Genomic DNA, 21,348 nt, shown 5'->3' with positions numbered 1-21,348 from the left:
GACCAGGTTAGTGATAATTGTCTCCACCAGGCCGAAGGCATGGGGAGAGAGTATGTTTTGCACTCCGTCCGTGTGTGTGTGTGTGTGTCCGTCCTTCCTTCCTTCCTTCCTTCCGTCCTTCCGTCCGTTACCAGCTAATCTCCGCCACCGTTGGCCCGATCCATGCCAAACGTTGCACACACACTCCCTGGATGCCAACAACGAACCTCTGCCCCAAATATTCTTCAATGGCCTGTTATAGCGCCACCATGAGGCCGATTTAGGCAAAACACATTTCTGTACATTACTCGTACACATTTTATCCATACATCACACAATTCGGTATACACTATCTACATAGTCATGTGATCAACACGGATCTGCACCATTTCCCATCTTCCATCCTGATTGGCTAAGATTGGCTTCCAAAGCTCACATGATTGGTCCGTTTCGAACAAAATGTCGCAAATCACAAACACAGTGTGCAATTTCCGTAAAATTATACACGCACATTTCCACTAGGCCGAGGACGACATGCCACTCATTCTTTTCCAAATCAGCCTCATGGTGGCGCTATAACAGGCCAATTCCTGTTTTTAGCTATAACTGCATCGATCTGTATACAACTTATGTATGCGCACTCCCTAGAGGCCATGGACAAACATTGTCTCTGCATCCCTCCACATCTACCGGTTATAGCGCCACCATGAGGCCGATTTCTGCAAAACACATTGCTTATGTTAGTCGCACAGATTTCATCCAAATCTCACGCAAATCGGTACATGATCTCTGTAGTCATGTGAACAAGACAGTCTGTTGGATTTCTCAGATTCTACACTGATTGGCTAACATTGCCTTCCAAAGTTTTCAGGAGTGGCCCGTTTTGTTCAAAATGCTGCACATCCAGAATTCTATCCTCAGAGATGCTATGAGTGATCTGGCTCTGCATTTCCTCAACAAAAGAACATTGTTGCAAAAAACAAACAAACAAACAAACAAACATGTTTATATTACTCCTAAACATTTTGCCAAACATCTCACACAGTCCTATCCTCCTGGTGGAGACCTGTGCCCGGAAGGGCACTTTTTCTAGTTCGTTTATCTATTTATTTCCTCACCTATCCATGAAATTGTGCACACACATTCCCACTAGGCCGAGAAAGAAATCAGCCTCCCAGCTGTCCAGTGGGTCTCACTCTCAATTTAAGCAGGTGTGCCAAAGCTCACACCCCAGGTCGAATCACCCGGAGGGTACTACCAAGCCATGCCCTGGAAACCCCCAAGTCAAACACCAAATGCCTTGATAGGAGCTTTCTCCACTCTGCTATAACAATATGAAACAGCTTTCCCCCTGCAGTTGTTGGGGAAATTACATCAAGTAGTGTTCGTGCCTTCAAGAAGAGGCACCTCCTCAGTATGTGACTGTAATCCCACAAAAGTCAAGGACTTTTAATCAGTCAACATTCAGTTTATACATCTGACTGAGTATCTGCAGATCAGTGATATGCTCTTTGAATATACTTTTCTCAAAGCCTGTATCTGCCAAAGCTTAAAAAAGGCCTCATGGTGGCGCTATTCGTGATTTTACCTATAACTGCACAGTAATGCACGAAGGGCTCGTCTGGTGCTCACCAGGGACAACTTGCATCAGAAAAGATAATACCTGTGCACTTCAGGAGACTACCCAAAAATAAATAGATGTCAGTCTTATAGCCAACCACGACAGAATATTAAAAAATCGCACAGATCCATATTGATCACGCATGGTGGCGCTATAAAAGGCAGATTTGAAAAATAGAGATGTTTTTCCTTGGCCTCTGCCCTCCAGGGAATGTGTGTGCAAACTATCACACACACGCACACACACACACGCACACACACACACGCGCGCGCACACACACACACACACACACACACACACACACACACACACACACACACACACAGTAGAGGTTTAAATCCACTTGAAAATTGTCCATTAGAAGCATGTGTCTTACTCGTTCACTCACTGTAATATTCCCAAAAACAAATCTCTTCTTGTATTAAAATGATTCAGTCCAAACAGTGGTAAAAATGTACATCAAAGTTTACTTCTCAAAAAACACAAAAAAGAAAGTTCCACAGGATTACAATTGTGAGATGTGATGACGACGGTAAGAAAACTGTGTGCTTCCAAACTGTTCTGCCACTGACTGACTGCATGCCTCTCAGTCACTCTGATCAAAGCAGCTCCCTAATCACCAGTATAAGCTACACCTGATTTCAATGCACACCAATTATCAAGGTACAAAATGTTCTCTCAATGCAAAGATCCTCTTAAAGGCATAGGCAATATACTTGTAGTACATATAATGAAATAAACAATGCATTTAGCAATTAAATCTTCAAACATTTATGTTTTATACATTTTACTGAATACTCATTCTGAATTATGAAATATCAATAAGAAATGTTATCTCAGTGGTTTGGCTTCCACACACACACACACACACACACACACACACACACACACACACACTTGAGCTAAAAATATTGGGAATCACTGCTATGGAGCATACTATAAAAACTCCTGCACCCCATGACTGACATAGCCCTGGGTAGGCAACCAGGCCTGGCAGGCAGAGCACACTTTTCTAGTTGTTAATTTGAACACTGTTATTCAACACTTTCATCTGTGATCATGGTGCAATTGATTTTGCCACACTTTTTAACAGCTGCTATTACTTTAGATTTTTACTGGTATTCTAATGTGTGATCTACTGTCACTCAAGTATGGCTTTCAGGTATAGGTTTTCCACCACTGCCTGTCAGTGGATTATAGAACAGGCTCATAAAGGAGTTAACACCACACGGTATAGTCTGATTATAGAACAGGCTCATAAAGGAGTTAACACCACACGGTATAGAACAGGCTCATAAAGGAGTTAACACCACACGGTATAGAACAGGCTCATAAAGGAGTTAACACCACACGGTATAGTCTGATTTCATTGCATGATCTTTATTGATTATTGATGATGTCGACTTGCTCTCCACCACCCTTCACCCTTTAGTCTGAGACCTCATCCACATCCACGTCCACTGACTGGATGCTCTCCACCACCCTTCACCCTTTAGTCTGAGACCTCATCCACATCCACGTCCACTGACTGGATGCTCTCCACCACCCTTCCATCCACAACTGTCTGTACCACGGTGATGGTCTTCGTAATCACTACAAAACAAAACGTAAAAACAACAAACAACAATTGAGCATCTCAAAAATATAAATGTAACTAATGTAGCCATATGTTAGAACGTTCTTGGGGAAATTTCAGAGGGGAAATGTTTCTTACCTTGCTTTGTGCTGTTGATGAGGGAGAAGAAGCAAAAAAAAGTTAGTATTTATTTGTTTTTCATTACACTTTCAAATTCTAATAAGATAATCGGCACTCAGTGACTGACCGCTATCTCTTGCACAGGGATCTACTCCCTCACTCTCTCTCTCTCTCTCTCTCTCTCGCTCTCTCTCTCTCTCTCTCTCTCTCTCTCTCTCTCTCTCTTTCTATATCTCTCCTCTAACCTCTAAGCTCCACTCCGCCCTCCTCACCTCTCATCTTCTCCATCCAGCAGCCTCCTGTACTCTGCAATCTCCCTCTCCAGCCGTGTCTTGAGGTCCAGCAGCATATCGTAGTCCTGTTTGTTGCTGGCGATGTTGGCAAGGAGCTGTGACATTTGCTCTTCCAGGCTGGTCACCATGGCCTGATGCCCTGCCAGTTGGTTGGCATAGCGCATCTGTGTCTCCATCAGCGTCTCTTCCAGTGATCCTTTCTGTTGGTAGGGTGAAGGGTGAGTGTCCAGTGTGTTGTGATGGTTCACCACACTTTTGTTAAGCACTGTGCAACCTAATGAAAGTCAACTAAAACTATCTGTCAATCAATCAATTGATCAATCGACCAATCAATCAATCATTATTGCCAAACACAATGTGACTATTAGTTCACACATGGAACTAAACCACAACAAATTAGTCTTTACTAGTATTATCTAATGGCATAGGCCTACTATTATATTTATTTAGTAAATACATTTTTAAATGAATAATGACATTGTAATGGATAAATATGAATGAGTACTGATAGTAATGCTTAAATGTAGAGCAAGCAGTAGTAGTAGTACTGTAGGCAGAGTAGTGTTTTTCTCTTTATGACATACCATGCTTATGTGTGACTGCAGTTCAATCTGTAGCCTCTGGAGGGTGCTCTTCAACTCCTTCATCTCTGTGCGAGTCTCCACCAGAGTGGTAGAGCACACGCTCACATCCTGCTCCACAGCTGTAATCTGAAAACGCAAGAAAACAACACCCACAATATTACAAATTGAATCCGTCTCAAGAGTTGCATCACAAAGTTCAGTAAACAAATAATATATTTCAACATTTACAAAAATGACCCAAAGAAATATGTTTTTGGGACAAAATATATTTGTGCTATTTTAGATACATCTAAACAAAATAATACCTTGGTCTGATACCAGGTCTCCAGCTCCCTGCGGTTCTTGGCGATGGCTCCTTCGTAGTGCTCTCTAATCTCAGACATGGTCGCGTTCAGGTCCGCAGAGGGTCGGGCGTCCACCTCCACATTCACCTGGCCTTGCATCTGACTCCTCATCATGGCCAGCTCCTGCACGGGGCAAAAGGCAAGAACCCAAGCTTAAATTGAAATTACCACTGCAAAAACAGATTCTGGTACAGGTGGAGTGTGCGTGGAGTGTGCGTGCGTGCGTGTGTGTGCATGCGTGTGCGGCTGTGCATGCGCATGCGTGTGCCACCCAAGGGCAGCTATGACCTAATGGGGAAAAAGAATAATATGTGGAAGTGTGGAGTGAAGGAAGAGGGAAGAGAGACAATGTTGTTTTTATCAAAACATTCTCCATAAATGAATCCCCAGAGTGACAGAGTGACAGAGTGACAGAGAGCAGAGGTCAACCAGAGGTTTCTCACATTAAGAGGCTGTAATATTACACCATGCATCCTGATCTGAAGGTCATTGTTGCTCTGCCCATTGTGCTCCATACAAAGTAAAACCTGGAGTGTTCATTTAAGACTAATCTAATTTATTGTGCTATGCACTTGTTTCTTTTAATTTGGTGATCTAAGTTAGGCTACTCTGGACAAAAGTGTCAGGCCAAATGCCTAAAATGTAAATGTAAAAATTATAACATCAATATGATTATTGTTAATTTTCATCTCCATGTCTTTAGGTAACAAAGGGCAAACATTTCGGCTATCCAGCCTTTGTCAGCGTCCATACTGTATACTGTTTTCCTATAAAATGTTAGCCATTCTCGTGTGAACAGGCCAGTGAGGCCACACCTCTAAACTCTAAACAAATTGCGACATCCTTTATCAATGAAAACGATCTATCAATATGTCTATGAGTAGAAAGGTAAGCTTGCACCCACACAAAGAGAGCACATCGGTAAAGCCTGAAAAATGGGGGCCTAGCTGTCATCCGATGAATACCTGCTCTGCTTAGGTTTTAGGAAGATGGATGGTGTTTATCATGGTGCTATGAATAAAAGACACCATTCTGTTGTAGACACATACTTTCAACATGCCACATAAAGCATGGGTGTGGTTCTGGGAGTCTGTATGTAGGAGACGTTGTCAGCAGAGGTGAGGGGGCTTTATAAATCTTGGCTGGTGATCGTACATTCAGTACTGCACACTTGCAACAAGGTACATGTATGTATGTTGAATGAAGAGACTTGAATAATAGACGTCTGCTTACCTCTTGATGGTTCCTCTTGAGCATAATAAGCTCGTCCTTCAGGCCTTCATATTGGTTCTCCAGGTCCATACGGGCCAGGTTCATGTCATCTAGAACCTTCCTCAGCCCATTGATGTCTGCATCCACAGCCATCCTCATGGCCATCTCATTCTCATACCTGGAGAACACATTTACATGACGTTTTTCATACATTCTCCTGCAGAAAATGGGACACCTCTCATCAGAGACGTGACACTGGCTTTTCATGACACTTTCAGAAGGGTTGAGAGGGCAAAAGTGAAAGGTTGTGGTTTGTTGTTAAGATTAGAACTTAGAAGCTGACAGATACGTATGATTTCACACCGATGCAGATGTGAAGTTCCACACAACTGGCACATTGGGTTAAAGAGGCACTCGCTTATAGACATGAATGGGCCTCGATATCTTTACTCGAGTCGCACAAAATGACAACACCCTTTGACATACACCCACATCACTCACTTCATCTTGAAGTCATCAGCAGCCAGTTTGGCATTGTCAATGTCCAGAATGGTTTTGGCATTGATCCTAGAGGCCACACGGATCTGAGGACAGAAGAAAGGCAAAGGATGAAGAATGTTTCAGCCATTGGTTAAGAAGATAATACCTCTGACTGTATGTACAACAAGCATCCTATCCTTTCTGTGTCTTCTGATCTTCTCTGCTAGTGTTAGAATAGGACCGGCTAAAAGCAGGGGGTAGACAAAATGCAATTGATTTTTTTCCATCTACTCCAGTCAGTGGTACAAGGTGTCCCAGCCACTGATGGGGGTATACAGTAGCTACATCTACAGTACATGATGATTTTTCAGATAGTTGATACATGCACAGATGGAATGCAGCCTAGCCTTGCATGACAACTATGAGACAGGAACACATGAGCTCAGGGCGATAGATTTATTAAGTACTGACTGAATACTTGAAGCAGCAGAAGCAGAATTAGAGTTGCAATGACGAAATGTTCCAGGATTAAAACGCTTGAAACTATTCTCCTTAACAAATAAGAAAGTGTTCAAAGTGGCCCTTTGGGCATTTGGTTTTGGGGTGTAGAAACCTTTTGTAAACATAACATTTGAATTATGGCTGGTAGCGTGTACCGAACGTGCAGGGAACAGGATAAAGAAGAATAACTGGTCTCTTCTCCTTCCACACTTCCTCTAGAAACAAACTGGTCAAACTACTGAGACTACAAACTTCTCCAGTATCAGAGTAGGATGTCTGAGCACTACATGGTCTCCATGTAGTGCTCAGACACACACACACACACACACACACACACACACACACACACACACACACACACACACACACACACACACACGCACACACACACACACACACACACACACACACACCTTGTCCTTCAGGTCATCGATGGTGACGAAGTAGGCTGAGTAGTCGTGGCTGATGACGGTCTTATTCTGGTACCACTCTCTGATCTGCTTGTCCAGCTTCTCGTTCTCCTTCTCCAGGGAGCGCACCTTCTCCAGGTAGGAGGCCAGGCGGTCGTTCAGGTTGATCAGGGTGGCCTTCTCGTTGGCGCCAACGTGAAGGTCCAGGCCGTCGGCCAGGTTGAAGCCTCCTGTGGAGTAGGACGAGGTCTGAGAGCCGAAAGCAAGGGGCGCCTGGGCAGAGGAGATGCGGGTCCCGCGTCCTCCCGCTCCCCCGTACACACTGAGGGTGCGCTGGCCATAGGATCTGCTGCTGAAAGACATGGTGAGAGGATCTTGGTGGGATCTTGAAGGATGGCAGGAGAGAGCAAGTAGCCTGTTAGATGAGCAGTGGACAGCATCACACTCAGGGACCCATGTTATATACCTTGCACGCACAAAAGTGGGTTGGGCTGGGGCGGAGGGTGGTGATGGCAGATAGCGGAAGAATGTGGCTTCTCTCTGTCACACACACACACACACACACACACACACACACACACACACACACACACCTTCAGAATGTAGACGCGGTGAGGTGTGGTAGATGGACAGGGGGCGGGGGGGGTACCTTACAGGTACAACCTGTGCTTCAACATTTCAGTGATTCTGGTGGAATGCAGGAACGGACATTTCCAGAATACCCCCTCCTCCCTCTTCATTGTGTTAATTGGATGCCTTGTTGTTCCGTGGCATCACTGGCATGGCAGAGTGTCTGGCTGGACATGTGTACACAACATAAAGTACATATAGACACACACACACACACACACACACACACACACACACACACACACACACACACACACACACACACACACACACACACACACACACACACACACGTGTACGTGAACCCCTTGCTCTCCAGCCGTCAACAGCTATTAAGAGCAGCGGGTCTGTAAAACACTCACTGAACTAATTGCTCACTCCAGTGACAGAAGTTTCACTTCAGTGAAAGTGTGAAATGTATAGGTTTAAGGACAAGGCATTTCTAAAGATAGCCCAGGTTATTGGTATAACCATCACATCCACATTGCCTTACTTCAACTGTGGGCTTAAATTACATATATTGTATGTCGTTTGCCTCATATCTTTTTTGAGCGTTTGCCTCAAAGGTTTTCAGGAAAGAAGAAATTAAAAATGTACTGTAGGAAAATAAATACTTTTTTGAAGTCAAAAATACAATTAGCCTAAGTCATGTTTATATGAATTGATTCATATCTGCCTAATTCTACTCTCCTAACAATGCTAATTCATCCTGCCTTATTGTCTCCACCAGGCCGAAGGCATGGGGAGAGAGTATGTTTTGCACTCCGTCCGTCCGTCTGTGTGTGTGTGTGTGTCCGTCCGTCCTTCCGTCTGTGAACAGCTAATCTCCGGCACCGTTAACCCGGTTGATGCCAAATTTTGCACACACACTCCCTGGATGCCAACGATGAACCAAAATTTCCAGAACAGCCTGTTATAGCGCCACCAGGAGGCCGCTTTGTGCAAAACAAGTTTTTGGACAGTACACCTACAGATTTTGTCCAAACATCACGCAAATTGGTACACAGTCTCTCTAGAGCCATTCAAAGAAACGGGTCTTTCAGATTTCTCAGACTCCATCCTGATTGGCTAAGATTGGCTTCCAAAGTTCGCAGGAGTGTTCAGTTTCAAACAAAATACTGCAAATCATGAACACATTGTGTGATTTCCGTGAAATTGTGCACGCACATTCCCACTAGGCCGAGGAAGAAATGCCACATGAACATTTTCAACTCAGCCTCATGGTGGCGCTATAACTGGCCGAAAAGTGTTTTTACCTCTAACTGCACGGATCTGTGGCTAACTTTGTATGCCAAACTCCCTAGAGGCCAAGGAAAAACCTATGCCTGGAATTTTTCACATCTGCTCTTTATAGCGCCACCAGGAGGCTGACATATGCAAAACACATTTTCTAATATTACCAATATTATAATATTATCCAAATTTCACTCAAATCGGTACACATGCTCTCCATAGTCATGTGATCAAGACGGGTTTGTTTGATTTCTCAATCCACCCTCATTGGCTAGTAGCCCACTTTGTACCCGTTTTGTACAAATCGCCACAACTACTCAACGCAGCGTCCGATTGTGGTGAAACTGTGCATGCATATTCCCACTAGGCTTTGGAAGAAATGCCACTTGACAGTTTTCAAATCAGCCTCATGGTGGCTCTACAACAGGCCAAGCCGCGTCTCACACACACACACACACACACACACACACACACACACACACACACACACACACACACACACACACACACACACGTTTATATTGCTCCTAAACATTTTGCCAAACATCACACACACTCCTATCCTCCTGGTGGAGACCTGTGCCCAGAAGGGCACTTTTTCTAGTTTTAAATTAATACAATAAAGGTATACGGGTCCCGAAATAAGGTCAAATGCTATACGCAGCTACACCATGAAAGGTAAAACAGGGATTCAAATAATTGTGTTCCATGAATACTGAAACATTAATATCACTTACATCTTCATTGACTTCACTCTGTGTGGAGTGTGCTATCATGTGTGCTAAATGAGGAAGGAAAATGAATATAAAAGCCACCTGTCACTTCAAAACAAGAGAACTTCAAAATAAAAGTCTAAGTTAAAAAAACGATGGATTGTGCAGTTTAAAAAGTTTTTTAAAAAAAGAAAAAAATTGTAATATTATATATATATATATTGTTTTTTTACTAAAAGTTTTATCACACCATTTTTTTCACCCGGTGCCAATGCCTAAGCTTTAATCAACTTCTGATTGTTTTAAAAAAACATTAAAAAGTCATCCATCCATCCATCCATCCATCCATCTTCAACCGCTTATCCGTAGTCGGGTCGCGGGGGCAACAGCTCCACAGAGAATTCCAGACATCCCTTTCCAGAGCAACGTTAGTAACTTCCTCCTGGGGGATCCCAAGGCGTTCCAAGGCCAGTGAATCGATGTGATACCTCCATCTGCACCTTGGTCTGCCCGGGGGTCTCCTCCCAGTGGGACGTGCCTCGAGGACCTCCCTAGGGAGACGCCCAAGAGGCATCCTATTCCTAACCAGATGCCCGAATCACCTAAGCTGGCTCCTTTCCAGGCGAAGAAGCAGCGGCTCTACTCAGAGTCTCTCTTGCCTGACTGAACTTCTCACCCTATCTCTAAGGGAGATGCCAGCCACCCGATGAAGAAAACACATTTCGGCCGCTTGTATTCGCAACCTTATTCTTTCGGTCATGGCCCACACTTCATGACCATAGGTGAGAGTAGGAACGAAGATTGCTCGGTAGACAGAGAGCTTTGCCTTCTGGCTCAGCAATCTTTTCAGAGAGCTGAGCAGTGCGGTACAACGACTGCAATACCGCCCAGGCGCCCCTGCTGCTCCGATTCTCCGGCTGATCTCCTTCTCCGTCCTCCCCTCACTCGTGAACAAGACCCCGAGATATACTTAAACTCCTTCACCTGGGGTAATGTCTCATTCCCTACCTGGACTGCACAATCCATCGGTTGCCTGCTGAGAACCATGGCCTCAGATTTGGAGATGCTGATCCTTATCCCAGCCGCTGCACACTCGACTGCGAACCGGTCCAGTGAGAGCTGATGGTCTGGGACCGATGGTGCCATCAGGACCACATCATCTGCAAAAAGTTTTGTCCTAGATCTTGCGCCACCCCTTACCCCTTATCCCTAAACCTATTTGCTAATTTTTACTATTTTAAAACATTTTAAAATAGTACAAATAGCTGATCTACAAGCTAACAACGTGTCGATGTAGATTGGCTAGTTGAACTATTTTTAAAGTTAAATAGTAAAAAATGGCAAATAAGTTTAGGGATAAGGGGCGCAAGATGGAGCCCTATAACTATAACTGCAGCCTGCCAGTGGTGTTGTTGAGCAGGCTGCACCACTCAATTCACACAGGTGTGGTTTTTCTGCTCAGGGTAGAGGACAGAGTACAGCAACTTGCAATGGGCCTGGTCTACAAAATATGCTACACCACAAAGACACCCATGTACCTCTCAAACTACTTCTAAAATGCTGAAGGGCACAACAAACAAAACAAACCAAAAACATATGATTAATATTGAAAATATTTCTCCAATACAGCACATAATTATACCACTTATTCATCTGAGGCGTACACATGCTAAACAAAACAAACACCAAGACAAGTTCTTAGTACATGCACATGGAAAATAAACATACTGATTTGATTCTGGTGAACGACATTTTAGAAACACTGAACAAGAACTTGATCCTCCCTCTCAGTTCTTGCTACCCCACCTCGGTCTCCTGCCGGATGATCCAACACTCAGAGGCTTAATTTGAACAAATACAATTTCCTCAACATATTACCTTCACACATTTTCTTCTACCTTTTATATTTTTTAACATATACATTTAATATGCATAAATAAAAGGAAAATTGAACAGTATGTACAGTACAGGTCACACGTGGCAATGAGTCCTAATTGACAGAAGCTAGTTTGAACAGCAGAACTGATGTGCTTGTCAAATTTAAAATGATTGTTGAAAATAACACCCAGGTATCTTACATTATTGAATGTGTTGTTGGCGTAATAAAGGAAATCTGAACATTGAAAATATATTTTTAGGCCAAGGAAATTACCATAGACCTGATCACATTTAACTTTGATCCAAGCTGACAAGGTCTATTCAGAGTATGCACAGGTCTCCACCAGGATAATAGCGTTTGTGATGTTTGGACAAAATGTGTAGGATTAATATAAGTAGTATAGGAGTATATCTATTTTTGTTAGCAATAATCTGTCATCTGGTGGTTGTATGACAGGACAATACAAATAAATATATAATCCGTAACAGTGTATTCAAAATGTTTAGTAGTGTGCATACAAAGTTGTACACATATTGGTGCAGTTATAGGTGAAAACATGAATTGGCCTGTTATCGCCACCATGAGGCTGATTAGAATGTGTGGCATTTCTTCCTCTGCCTAGTGGGAATGTGCGTGCATAATTTCGCGGAAATCGCACCCACCCTGTGTTTAAATTTGTGGCATTTTGTTGTGTAAGTTATAAACGTGAGTTCTACTGAGAGGTGGAACAGTCACCACCCAACTCGGTTCCCCTAACTCAACCCATTCAGCCCTGCTCCAACCAGATCAGTGCATCTCACGTCCGGGCCCCTTAAAAGGACGCCTCCTACTTCCTTGTCTCACCTATGCCTTCCGTTCAGGTCAACCCGCCACCTCCCCACCACCGCCCAGCAGCAGGCACCACCAGGATGACCCCACGGGGGCGGGCTCCGGAGCCCCTGTCTTCCATCAGGCAGGATCCGGTTTGAGGCTCCTGACCAGATCCTCCGCTGGGGCCCGCGCCAAAGCACCCAATGTCATGCCAATATAACTGCATTCATTCTTGACTTTATCATGTTCCATTCAATTCATTCATTCTCAATGTAATCCCCTTTTCGTAATAAACGTCAGTGCATTCATTCATTCAGTTCTGTGTAGTGAAATCTCTTGAGTAGAACTAAACAGACCAATCCTGCAAACTTTGGAAGGCAATCTTTGCCAATCGGGATGGAATATGGGGAAGCGGACAGATCCGTGTTGATCATATGACTATTTAGATAGTGGGTACCAATTTGCGTGATGTATGGATGTATGGATGTGGAAAGGAAATGTGTACGAGTAATCCACAGAAATGTCTTTGCAAAACTCGGCCTCATGGTAGAGCTATAACAGGGCGTTGTCGAGAATTTGGGGCAGAGGTTCGTCGTTGGCATCCAGGGAGTGTGTGTGCACAGTTTGGTATCGACTGGGCCAACGGTGCCTGAGATTAGCTGTACGCAGCTGGACGGACGGACACACACACACGGACGGACGGACACATGGATGGTACATCAATGTACTATTCCATCAAAGGTTTCACATGAATGGTGAAAGGCATGTATTATTTAGTTGCTGGCTTCAGCTGGCTTCCCTTGATAACAGACCATGGCAGTATTATTATTCTTGGAGTGCATCAAAGAAAATGCTACTGTGGATCCTATTTTTTGCCAACATATTCCATTTCCTGTCACACATTCTATTTATCATTCTCCACTGACGCTAGTAGGTCTTCAACCACCACTTGAGAGTTAAATGGCCAGTTTATTCACAAAGCTGATATGTGTGGAGTAGATTTAGCTCTGCTAATATACAGTATACAGCATAGTTGTATTTATATTCAGTCCTATGGGAAAGCAGCTCCAGTGCAGCTGTGCTCTGGACAGTATTCATTAAGGGACCAAGAAGTCACAAAGTGACTTTGGTCACTTATTGTTTTTGTGGGGGTTTTTTTTCTTCTTCTTCTTCTCCTTCTTCTTCTTCTTCCGCCAAAAATAGCTGTTCTGGCTGAACCGTGCAGTCGGTTTTCGCGAAACGCGGTAATCTGGTAGAGGGCCATGCCAAACAGTGACTATGCGAAGCCCATGACGATTGGCCAAATGGTGGCGCTTATAGCGCTCAATTGAAAATGCTAACTTTGAACATGCATAGCTCATGAACCGTTTGACCGTTGGCAATGACACTTTGATACACATATGTGTCTCCTCATGCCAAACAACTTTCGTGTTCTGACTTTTGACCTCTGACCTTTAGATCACCCGCCATTTTGAATTATATGAAATACAGTTAAAATGTATCTCCTCCCAGGTTCTTTGATCAAAATGCACATGTGTTTCCACATGTTCCTTGACTCATGGGGAACACATCTGTCACTTTGACAAGTAAGCTCCGCCCTCAGATTTTCCGCCATTTTGAGCAGTTTGAAGAATGCTTAAACCTGATTTTCTGCCTGGTTTTTTGAGCAATTTGTGTGAAACATTATACACACAATATATGGACCATTATCTGAAATTCCAGTTGAAGAGAACTTTGTACGTGAAAACATGAACAGCGAACACACTGTAATAATGGATAATGACATGCCCAAAACGAGGATACACATGATTGTTATCAAACTTGTAGTCACTGATTGTCTCTGTGTAGCTCAGTCAGTAGAGCTCTCGCCTTCAGACCACAAGGTTGTGTGTTCAAATCCGGGTAACGACACAACTCAAGCTCAAGTCAAGCCTGTGATTCTTATTTGTGCATATTGTTCTTATTGCGTATTGTCTTCTTTCTTGGTCCCGCCTTATAGCTGCTTGCAGCTATATTTATTTTATTTGTATTGCACTTTTTTGGCAAGCACCCAAAATTGTGCTCTGCATTGATTTAATCCATCCTAACTGGGCATCCATTCTCCAGCGCCCCAGGAGCAGCTCCAGCCCCAAAGGCAAAGAGCAAAAGCCAAATTTAAAACATGTAAGGGGTCAGAGCATCTCCTCTGACCCCTTACATGTTTTAAATGATGAATATCAACTGTTGCCCTCCATGAGGCGGTTTAGAGTCCCAATATATAAGAAAAACAGGCTAAAGAACTCTTTTGTACATCAGTCTGTTCTGCTTTTAAACCAAAATCAGTAAACCAAGAGGATATGTTCTATATGTTCTCAGTAGAATGGTCTTCTCTGGCTCTTAGAAGGAAACAACATGCTACCCTGTTCACGTATAAAGCTTTAATTGGTAAACTACCTCTGTATTTAACAAAACTGCTAGATCTCAATACATCAGCTTATGGTACTAGATCACAAGATATGCTTTTATTGAAGGTACCAAAAACTACTACTAAATTGGGAGATACTGCCTTCAGGGTGTATGCTCCACATTTATGGAATGGTTGTCAAAACAAATTGAAGTTGAATGTTTTTATTTCGTTTACTACTTTTAAGAGACTCTTAACTGACCTCACACTAGAGGAAGGCATATGCACCTGCTTTCTGTAACATTTGGTTACAAGGTTTTGTTTCTGTGTGTATGTGCTTGTGTATTATATTTGTTGTACTGTGTGTCCATTTCATGTATGTAAAATGTAAATGTTCTTATTTGTATACAGGGCGCCATTGAAAAAGAGACCCTGGTCTCAATTGGATTCCCCTGAAATAAAGGTTACAAACAAACAATTGTTCTTGTTCCTGTCTGCTTCTGTGATGTGTGTCCTGTAATGTACCTTGTGTGATGTATTGTGTATGTCCTGTCTGTATCTTGAACGGTGACGTCATGGACACAAAGCAAATTTCAGTGAAAGCTGACAATGAAGTTGTATCGTATCGTATCGTATCGTATCGTATCGTATCGTATCGTATCGTATCGTATCGTATCGTATCGTATCGTATCGTAAAGCAAAGAATAGGGTTGCTTTTCTCTGGAGCCATGTTGACTCCTATGACTTCATTTTGATGGCTCTCCATAAAACAAAAGAAGAACTATGTGGACCTGTGTTATGGGACATTAGAAATCTGTACAAGGCCAAGGAATAGGCTACCCTGAACAAGGAAACCGTGTGTGTGTGTGTGTGTGTGTGTGTGTGTGTGTGTGTGTGTGTGTGTGTGTGTGTGTGTGTGTGTGTGTGTGTGTGTGTGTGCGTGTGCGCGTGCGCGTGTGCGCGCGTGTGTGCGTGCATCCAGTGATCCAGAGTGAAAACACCAAAATGAGACCTCCCCCTTTATCTCCATGTTCAGTAGGCCTACTGTTAGCGATGCCTCAGCCCAATTGAGATGAACCATGCTATCCTTTATCCTTCATTTTCGAAGATGAACCTTGTTATGCTTCATCCTTCACCCCCTCAGCTGTTGCCTATGCCCGATAGGCCTATTGGCAGAACGACTGAAAATTCCTTCATAAATATACACCAAACAACTCCTCATAACTCCAAACCTGTATGTAAATAGGGAATAAAGGAATAGAAAGATATACTGTAGCAGGGGAGCATGCATATGGACATGCTGATTTTAATTAATGCTGAAATTATGAATACATGAATTTACACATTTTGTATAATTTCTTTGTCATCTGATCAGTTTTACAAACACAGGATATGATGTTATTACCCAAAGTGCCATGGACAGGGGCGTCCTCCTCCCTGAGCCAAGCTTGCGCCTGACCGCATACCTGAATGGGACTGTGTGTTACAATCCGTTTATACCTTCAGAAATGTGGATGGGAATGAGTCCTCACAGGGTTGGGTGGAAGGGGCTAAGGGTTTCATTGGGGTCGTCAGGTGAGCCCTCCATCTTGGGTGTTTCATTGACTAGGCCCACAACACCTCAAGAGGGTTCAACAGCAACACCTGGCGTCCCAGATGTGCCCCCCTCTGCTTTATCCCCTTCTACACCTCACTGATAAGACTAAATGGACTTGTGATGTGATGTGCGTGCATGTGTTTAATATGTATGTAAAATGACAAATGAAACTGAAGTATGAACATGAATCTCATTTGTCATTCATCACCTCGTTTGGAATGTCAGAGTGGCCATCTAATAATTGTCATAAGGCATTCACAAACACTCTAAACCAGCTGGAAGTGTAAATCACATATATAGCACCACTGTCTTCATGTGTGACATCAATATTCATTCTAGCTGGGCTTACATCAGGTAAGCAACATGGCAAGACTGCTGAATGAACATCATATTGACATATCATGTTTTATAAAAAATGAAATGAAAATGAAAATGAAATGAATATATATATATAATTAATATTTCCGCCCAGACATATTTGCGGTGCACACACACACACACACACACACACACACACACACACACACACACACACACACACACACACACACACACACAGAAACAGCGCATTGCGGTGAGATGAGATGCCAACTGGACTAGCACAGCGACGTCAGCCAATGAGAAAACCAGCTGGACTAGACTACTACATCGATGATAGACTAGCAGCTGGTAGAAAAATTGCAACTCCTACACCTACAGGTTGGTCTGTGAGGCCTGTCTAGTAATGGAACTAAAAAGGATAGCAGGTTCCTTCCTTTGCATGTGTTACAAGTACTTGCATATTGCAAGGTGTTGCGTGGCGAATCATTGGTGTGGTTTGGGCCTTACACACATTCTATACAACGACAAGATTAACCTATATTGATCCCCTGTGGGGAAATGTAAATGTTATATTTCCCCTCAGGGATCAATATAGGTTGATCTTGTCGTTTCATGTATAGAATATGTGTATAGGCCCACACAACAATGATTCACCACGCAACTCCTTTCAACTACTGTAAGTGTAAACACAGGATATGGTGTTCTTTATAATAATATATGCGTGTGTGCGTTTTCTTTTTCAAGTTCTTTGAAATAATGATTCTATCCTCTGGGATTCACTGGCGGTCCTTACAAACACATTTCTCCATATCTTTGCAGGAGATGAAAGCACACTTGTACTAACTATAGGCTTTATCCAGTGATCCATCCTTTCAATCCAATCCTTCAAAGATGAAACTTGTTATCCTTCACCTACTGGAATGTAGGCTATATAATGTAAATTAATTGCTTATTTTTCTTATTTTAATTCAGGAATTAATATTGTATCTATACATAAATATATAATTATAAATGTATAATCTATCACCAGTGCATTATGGCACTGACAGTGTCAATAAACCTGAAGCAGGATATCTGGATATTATTATCTAGACAACAGCGAATATGAAGTATAGGTATATAAGTACAGTCTACGATGAATATATTAATATTTGAGTGAATATAATTAAGTCTCACAACATTCATCCTTAGTGGGTTTGTGGCTGGATTGGCTCCTTGTCCCTGCTGGAACCCCATAGAAGGGATGAGAGGTGTTCACCAGGAATCCAGCTCTGGAATATAAACATAACTTTCAGCTGACAATTACCGAAACTAATTCCCCATTGGAATTAGGCTCCTACTCTTTGGAGCACCTCCTTGCCAAACGAGAGGTTAGTGTTACTGACATAGTTAGTCACTATTATGTGGGGGTGACACTACTACTGTCTGTTAGCATACACATAAATCAAGTATGTTATGCACTACAGTAGGTAACCTCCTAACTAAATCATAGTAAGTGATCATAATTATTTGAAATTTGCATGAACTGATTAGAGTGCACTAAGGAGCAGAGGCCCTGATGAGCATAAACAGTGGAGTTGGAACAAAGCCAAAATACAGCCAGAGGGATGTGTCTCTCTGTAGGGAAACACACCTGGGGCCTGTTTCACGAAACATGGATTAGAGGTTAAACCGGGATCTAACAGATATGCTGGTTTAATATATCCTGGATCAGCGATTAACCGGTTTCATGAAAGCTGGTTAATCTTGCCAGATTAATTTAGCCAGTTATGAAAGCAATGCCACACTAGTTACCATGTAAACTAATGCTGTGGATTTAGCCTGCTCCGGACCAGGCTAACAGCCAGGTTTAACCTATACCTGATGTCTTTACTGTTCATTAAGCAGTCGTCTGATCACAAACCAATGATTTTGTTCCACACTTATTATTATGGGTTTATTTTGCCTTATTTGTATTGGTCTGCATCATGAGCTTGTAGATCAGCTACTTTTGGTGAATGTTCCCCCAGAATAGGTTTGCTGTGGTGCAAGTGGTTAAGAAGAATGGATTTATTTATTTATTTGTAAAAGTGAAAACATTACAAAATATTACTATTACTCATTGTATTTTCTTATGCAACATATTACCATTGTAACATTTCACGCACCAACAGCCAAGAAGTGCATCACCCCAAGCCAGGATTGAACCCATGACCCACGGTTCACCAGTCTGGGCACTAACCTCATTCACCAAAGGTAGCTCCCTCAGAGGAGGGAGTTATTGCCAAATATCACTATGCTACAATATCATTATGCTTACAATAATAATTATATGACGATTTCATTATGACGTTTTAAGTTAAGAGTAGTGGTTAAATGTAGACTATATTTTTGGGGGTTAATCATTCAGTCTATCCATTATTAATTATCTCTTTTATTACAGCAGCAGTATTTTGTTTAGTAGCTTAAGTCCTTGTATCAGTAAGTCTGTGGAATAGATTAGTAAAGATACACGAAGAAGAAGGATCAGTAAATCTGTGCTCCACCGAATGGGTCTAGTGAGAAAAAGCCAGGCTTTACATTCAGCCAGGCTTTATGATCCTGGCTCGCCAAATCTGCCCATTCTAATCCTCGCTTTAGTGGAACAGAATAAACCAGGCTGTACAGACCGGGATTTAACAAGCCTGGTTTTGGCTTAAATCCTGGATTAGTAAATCCAAGTTTCGTGAAAAGCTGATAGAGGGAAATGAGGGCTAAAATGTTTATATACATAACAAATAGGCTAACAAAGTTACACAGTTGACCTTTATTGTGCTGCTTCTTTCATTCATTCTCAAATATATTAACACTATCAAAACATTAAGGTAATCAAAGTGAAATTCTAGCTGGCACTTCGAGCAGGTCAGCACTAGAAGACCTGAGGGGCGGTTTAGAACATATAGGCAGGCAGTCACATAGGTAGGAAGGTGCCAGACCATTGCAAGCTGTATAAACAAGTAAAAATATTTAAATCAATCCTAAAATCAACCGGGAGCCAATGTAATGAAGCTAAAACTGGAGTAATAATGTTCTCTCATCTTATAGTTAGGGGGGGGGGGGGGGGGGGGGGGGGGGGGGGGGGCGGTTGCCGCCTTTGAGTGGAGTATGCATGGGTCTGCTCTTATTGTAATGACTTGGTGCCTGTGATAACTGTATTGTCTGCCTTTTTAATATATGTATTATACTGTATGGATGTATTTCCTGAATGGGAGTCTATCTAAATTCAAGAGCCACTTATTGTCGTTATGGTTCATTGTCCTTGCCATGTCTTTGTATATTCAATCTTTTTATTTATAATAGTGTTGTGCCTGAGCTGTTTTTCTTTTCTTTTCTTTCTTTCTTGTGTTGTTTGTTATTATGTTTTTATTGTGTAATGTCTGTTTGTTGTTAAAACCAATAAATATACTATAAAAAAGTATTTTAATCACATTGTCAATTTTTTAAAATGTGTTTATAGGCTATTGTGTCTTTTGGAAATTCTATATTGTTTACAAATCATGTTCTATATATGTTTTTATTGTGTCATACATAGCATGGGTAGAGGCATAGGTCTCATATAAGCCCTTTGGGGCTGCTTGCCTCCTCGTAGCTCTTCCCCCGTATATTTTGTGTTTTCTTTTGTATTGTTTTTATACTGTGCTAAATAAAATCAAAATTCAATTCCCCCCCCCTTTTTTCTTTTACTGTAGTGTTACTTACATTATATACAGTCAGGTTACACATCTCTACAAATTATTGATTCCCTCAACTCAATTGATCAAAACATGAATCTAAAAATCATTGTTAGATTTTAATTGGACAAAATAAATAAATAAATAAAAACAAAGTCAAAATTGTTGAACCACTCCCTTGTTTGTCTTCTATGCATATAGTGTATGTGTTGGAGTATCAAAATATAATGTAAAAAAGAAAAACTAAAATACAAAATGTATCACATACCTGGTTTGCAGGTACATATCTCTTCTTGTCACATTTTGTCCAAAGTGCTTTTTAATTGCACTTTGAGCACAGAGCACTTTATGAGCATGATAAAATAAAGAAAAAATATTTTTCTAAGTCTCAGTTTAAGGAGTTTTTACTTCTATTTTCCATACGGTGAGCGAGTCTTTTCCTGTCAAAGTTTCCCCCACATTTTGTCCAATAAATCTTGGTACGGGTTTTTTTTTTTTTTGCCGTTTCTTGGTTTGATTTCCTACGTTGCATCTTACAGTTTCTGATAGGCACAATTAGCCTACGTAGTTCTATATTATGACATTGTTGATTAGGATGTTAGTTTGGCATGTAAAGAAAAAACAGGAAGACTGTTTTCAGAACCTCGGACAGCGACCCTTTATTCGGCACAGTGCACCATGCGCGCAGTTGCGCAAGCCAAACCTGGACGCATTTCACCTTTTAACAAATTGTTCCACCTCCCTTTTCCACTTACTTTTCGAATAGGAAAAGTTAGATAGGAATTACTTTTCTTTACCAAGTCACTCTGGATAAGAATGCATATACTGTAAATTGTAATTGTAAAACAATAACATGGATAATACAACCAACATGCCAATATAGTTAGCCACAGTTGAACTGACTGACTCAGAGAAGTTTTCAAGAAGGTTTCGAGTTACATGAAGAAAACATGCACTGACTGACTGCAGAATA

The 21,348-nt window shown here is 42.0% G+C and overlaps 1 protein-coding gene across 1 annotated transcript; it reads right to left on the bottom strand.

Moving 5' to 3' along the window:
• Window positions 1–3,089: 3,089 nt before the first annotated feature.
• On the bottom strand, window positions 3,090–7,525 carry LOC306930212 (keratin, type I cytoskeletal 50 kDa-like). The gene is made up of 8 exons (XM_079511047.1): window positions 7,124–7,525; window positions 6,231–6,313; window positions 5,751–5,907; window positions 4,479–4,640; window positions 4,174–4,299; window positions 3,569–3,789; window positions 3,315–3,325; window positions 3,090–3,193 (listed from the first exon to the last, which is right to left on the bottom strand). Exons 1-8 carry the CDS (start codon window positions 7,481–7,483, stop codon window positions 3,093–3,095), a joined length of 1,221 nt encoding a protein of 406 aa, XP_079367173.1. The 5' UTR covers window positions 7,484–7,525; the 3' UTR covers window positions 3,090–3,092.
• Window positions 7,526–21,348: the final 13,823 nt, after the last annotated feature.

The sequence above is a fragment of the Electrona antarctica genome (genome assembly GCF_951216825.1).
Source record: "Electrona antarctica genome assembly, chromosome: 9".
Lineage (NCBI taxonomy): Eukaryota > Metazoa > Chordata > Actinopteri > Myctophiformes > Myctophidae > Electrona > Electrona antarctica.
Note: the sequence above shows the minus strand (reverse complement) of the source record. Positions and strands in the feature narration are given on the sequence as shown.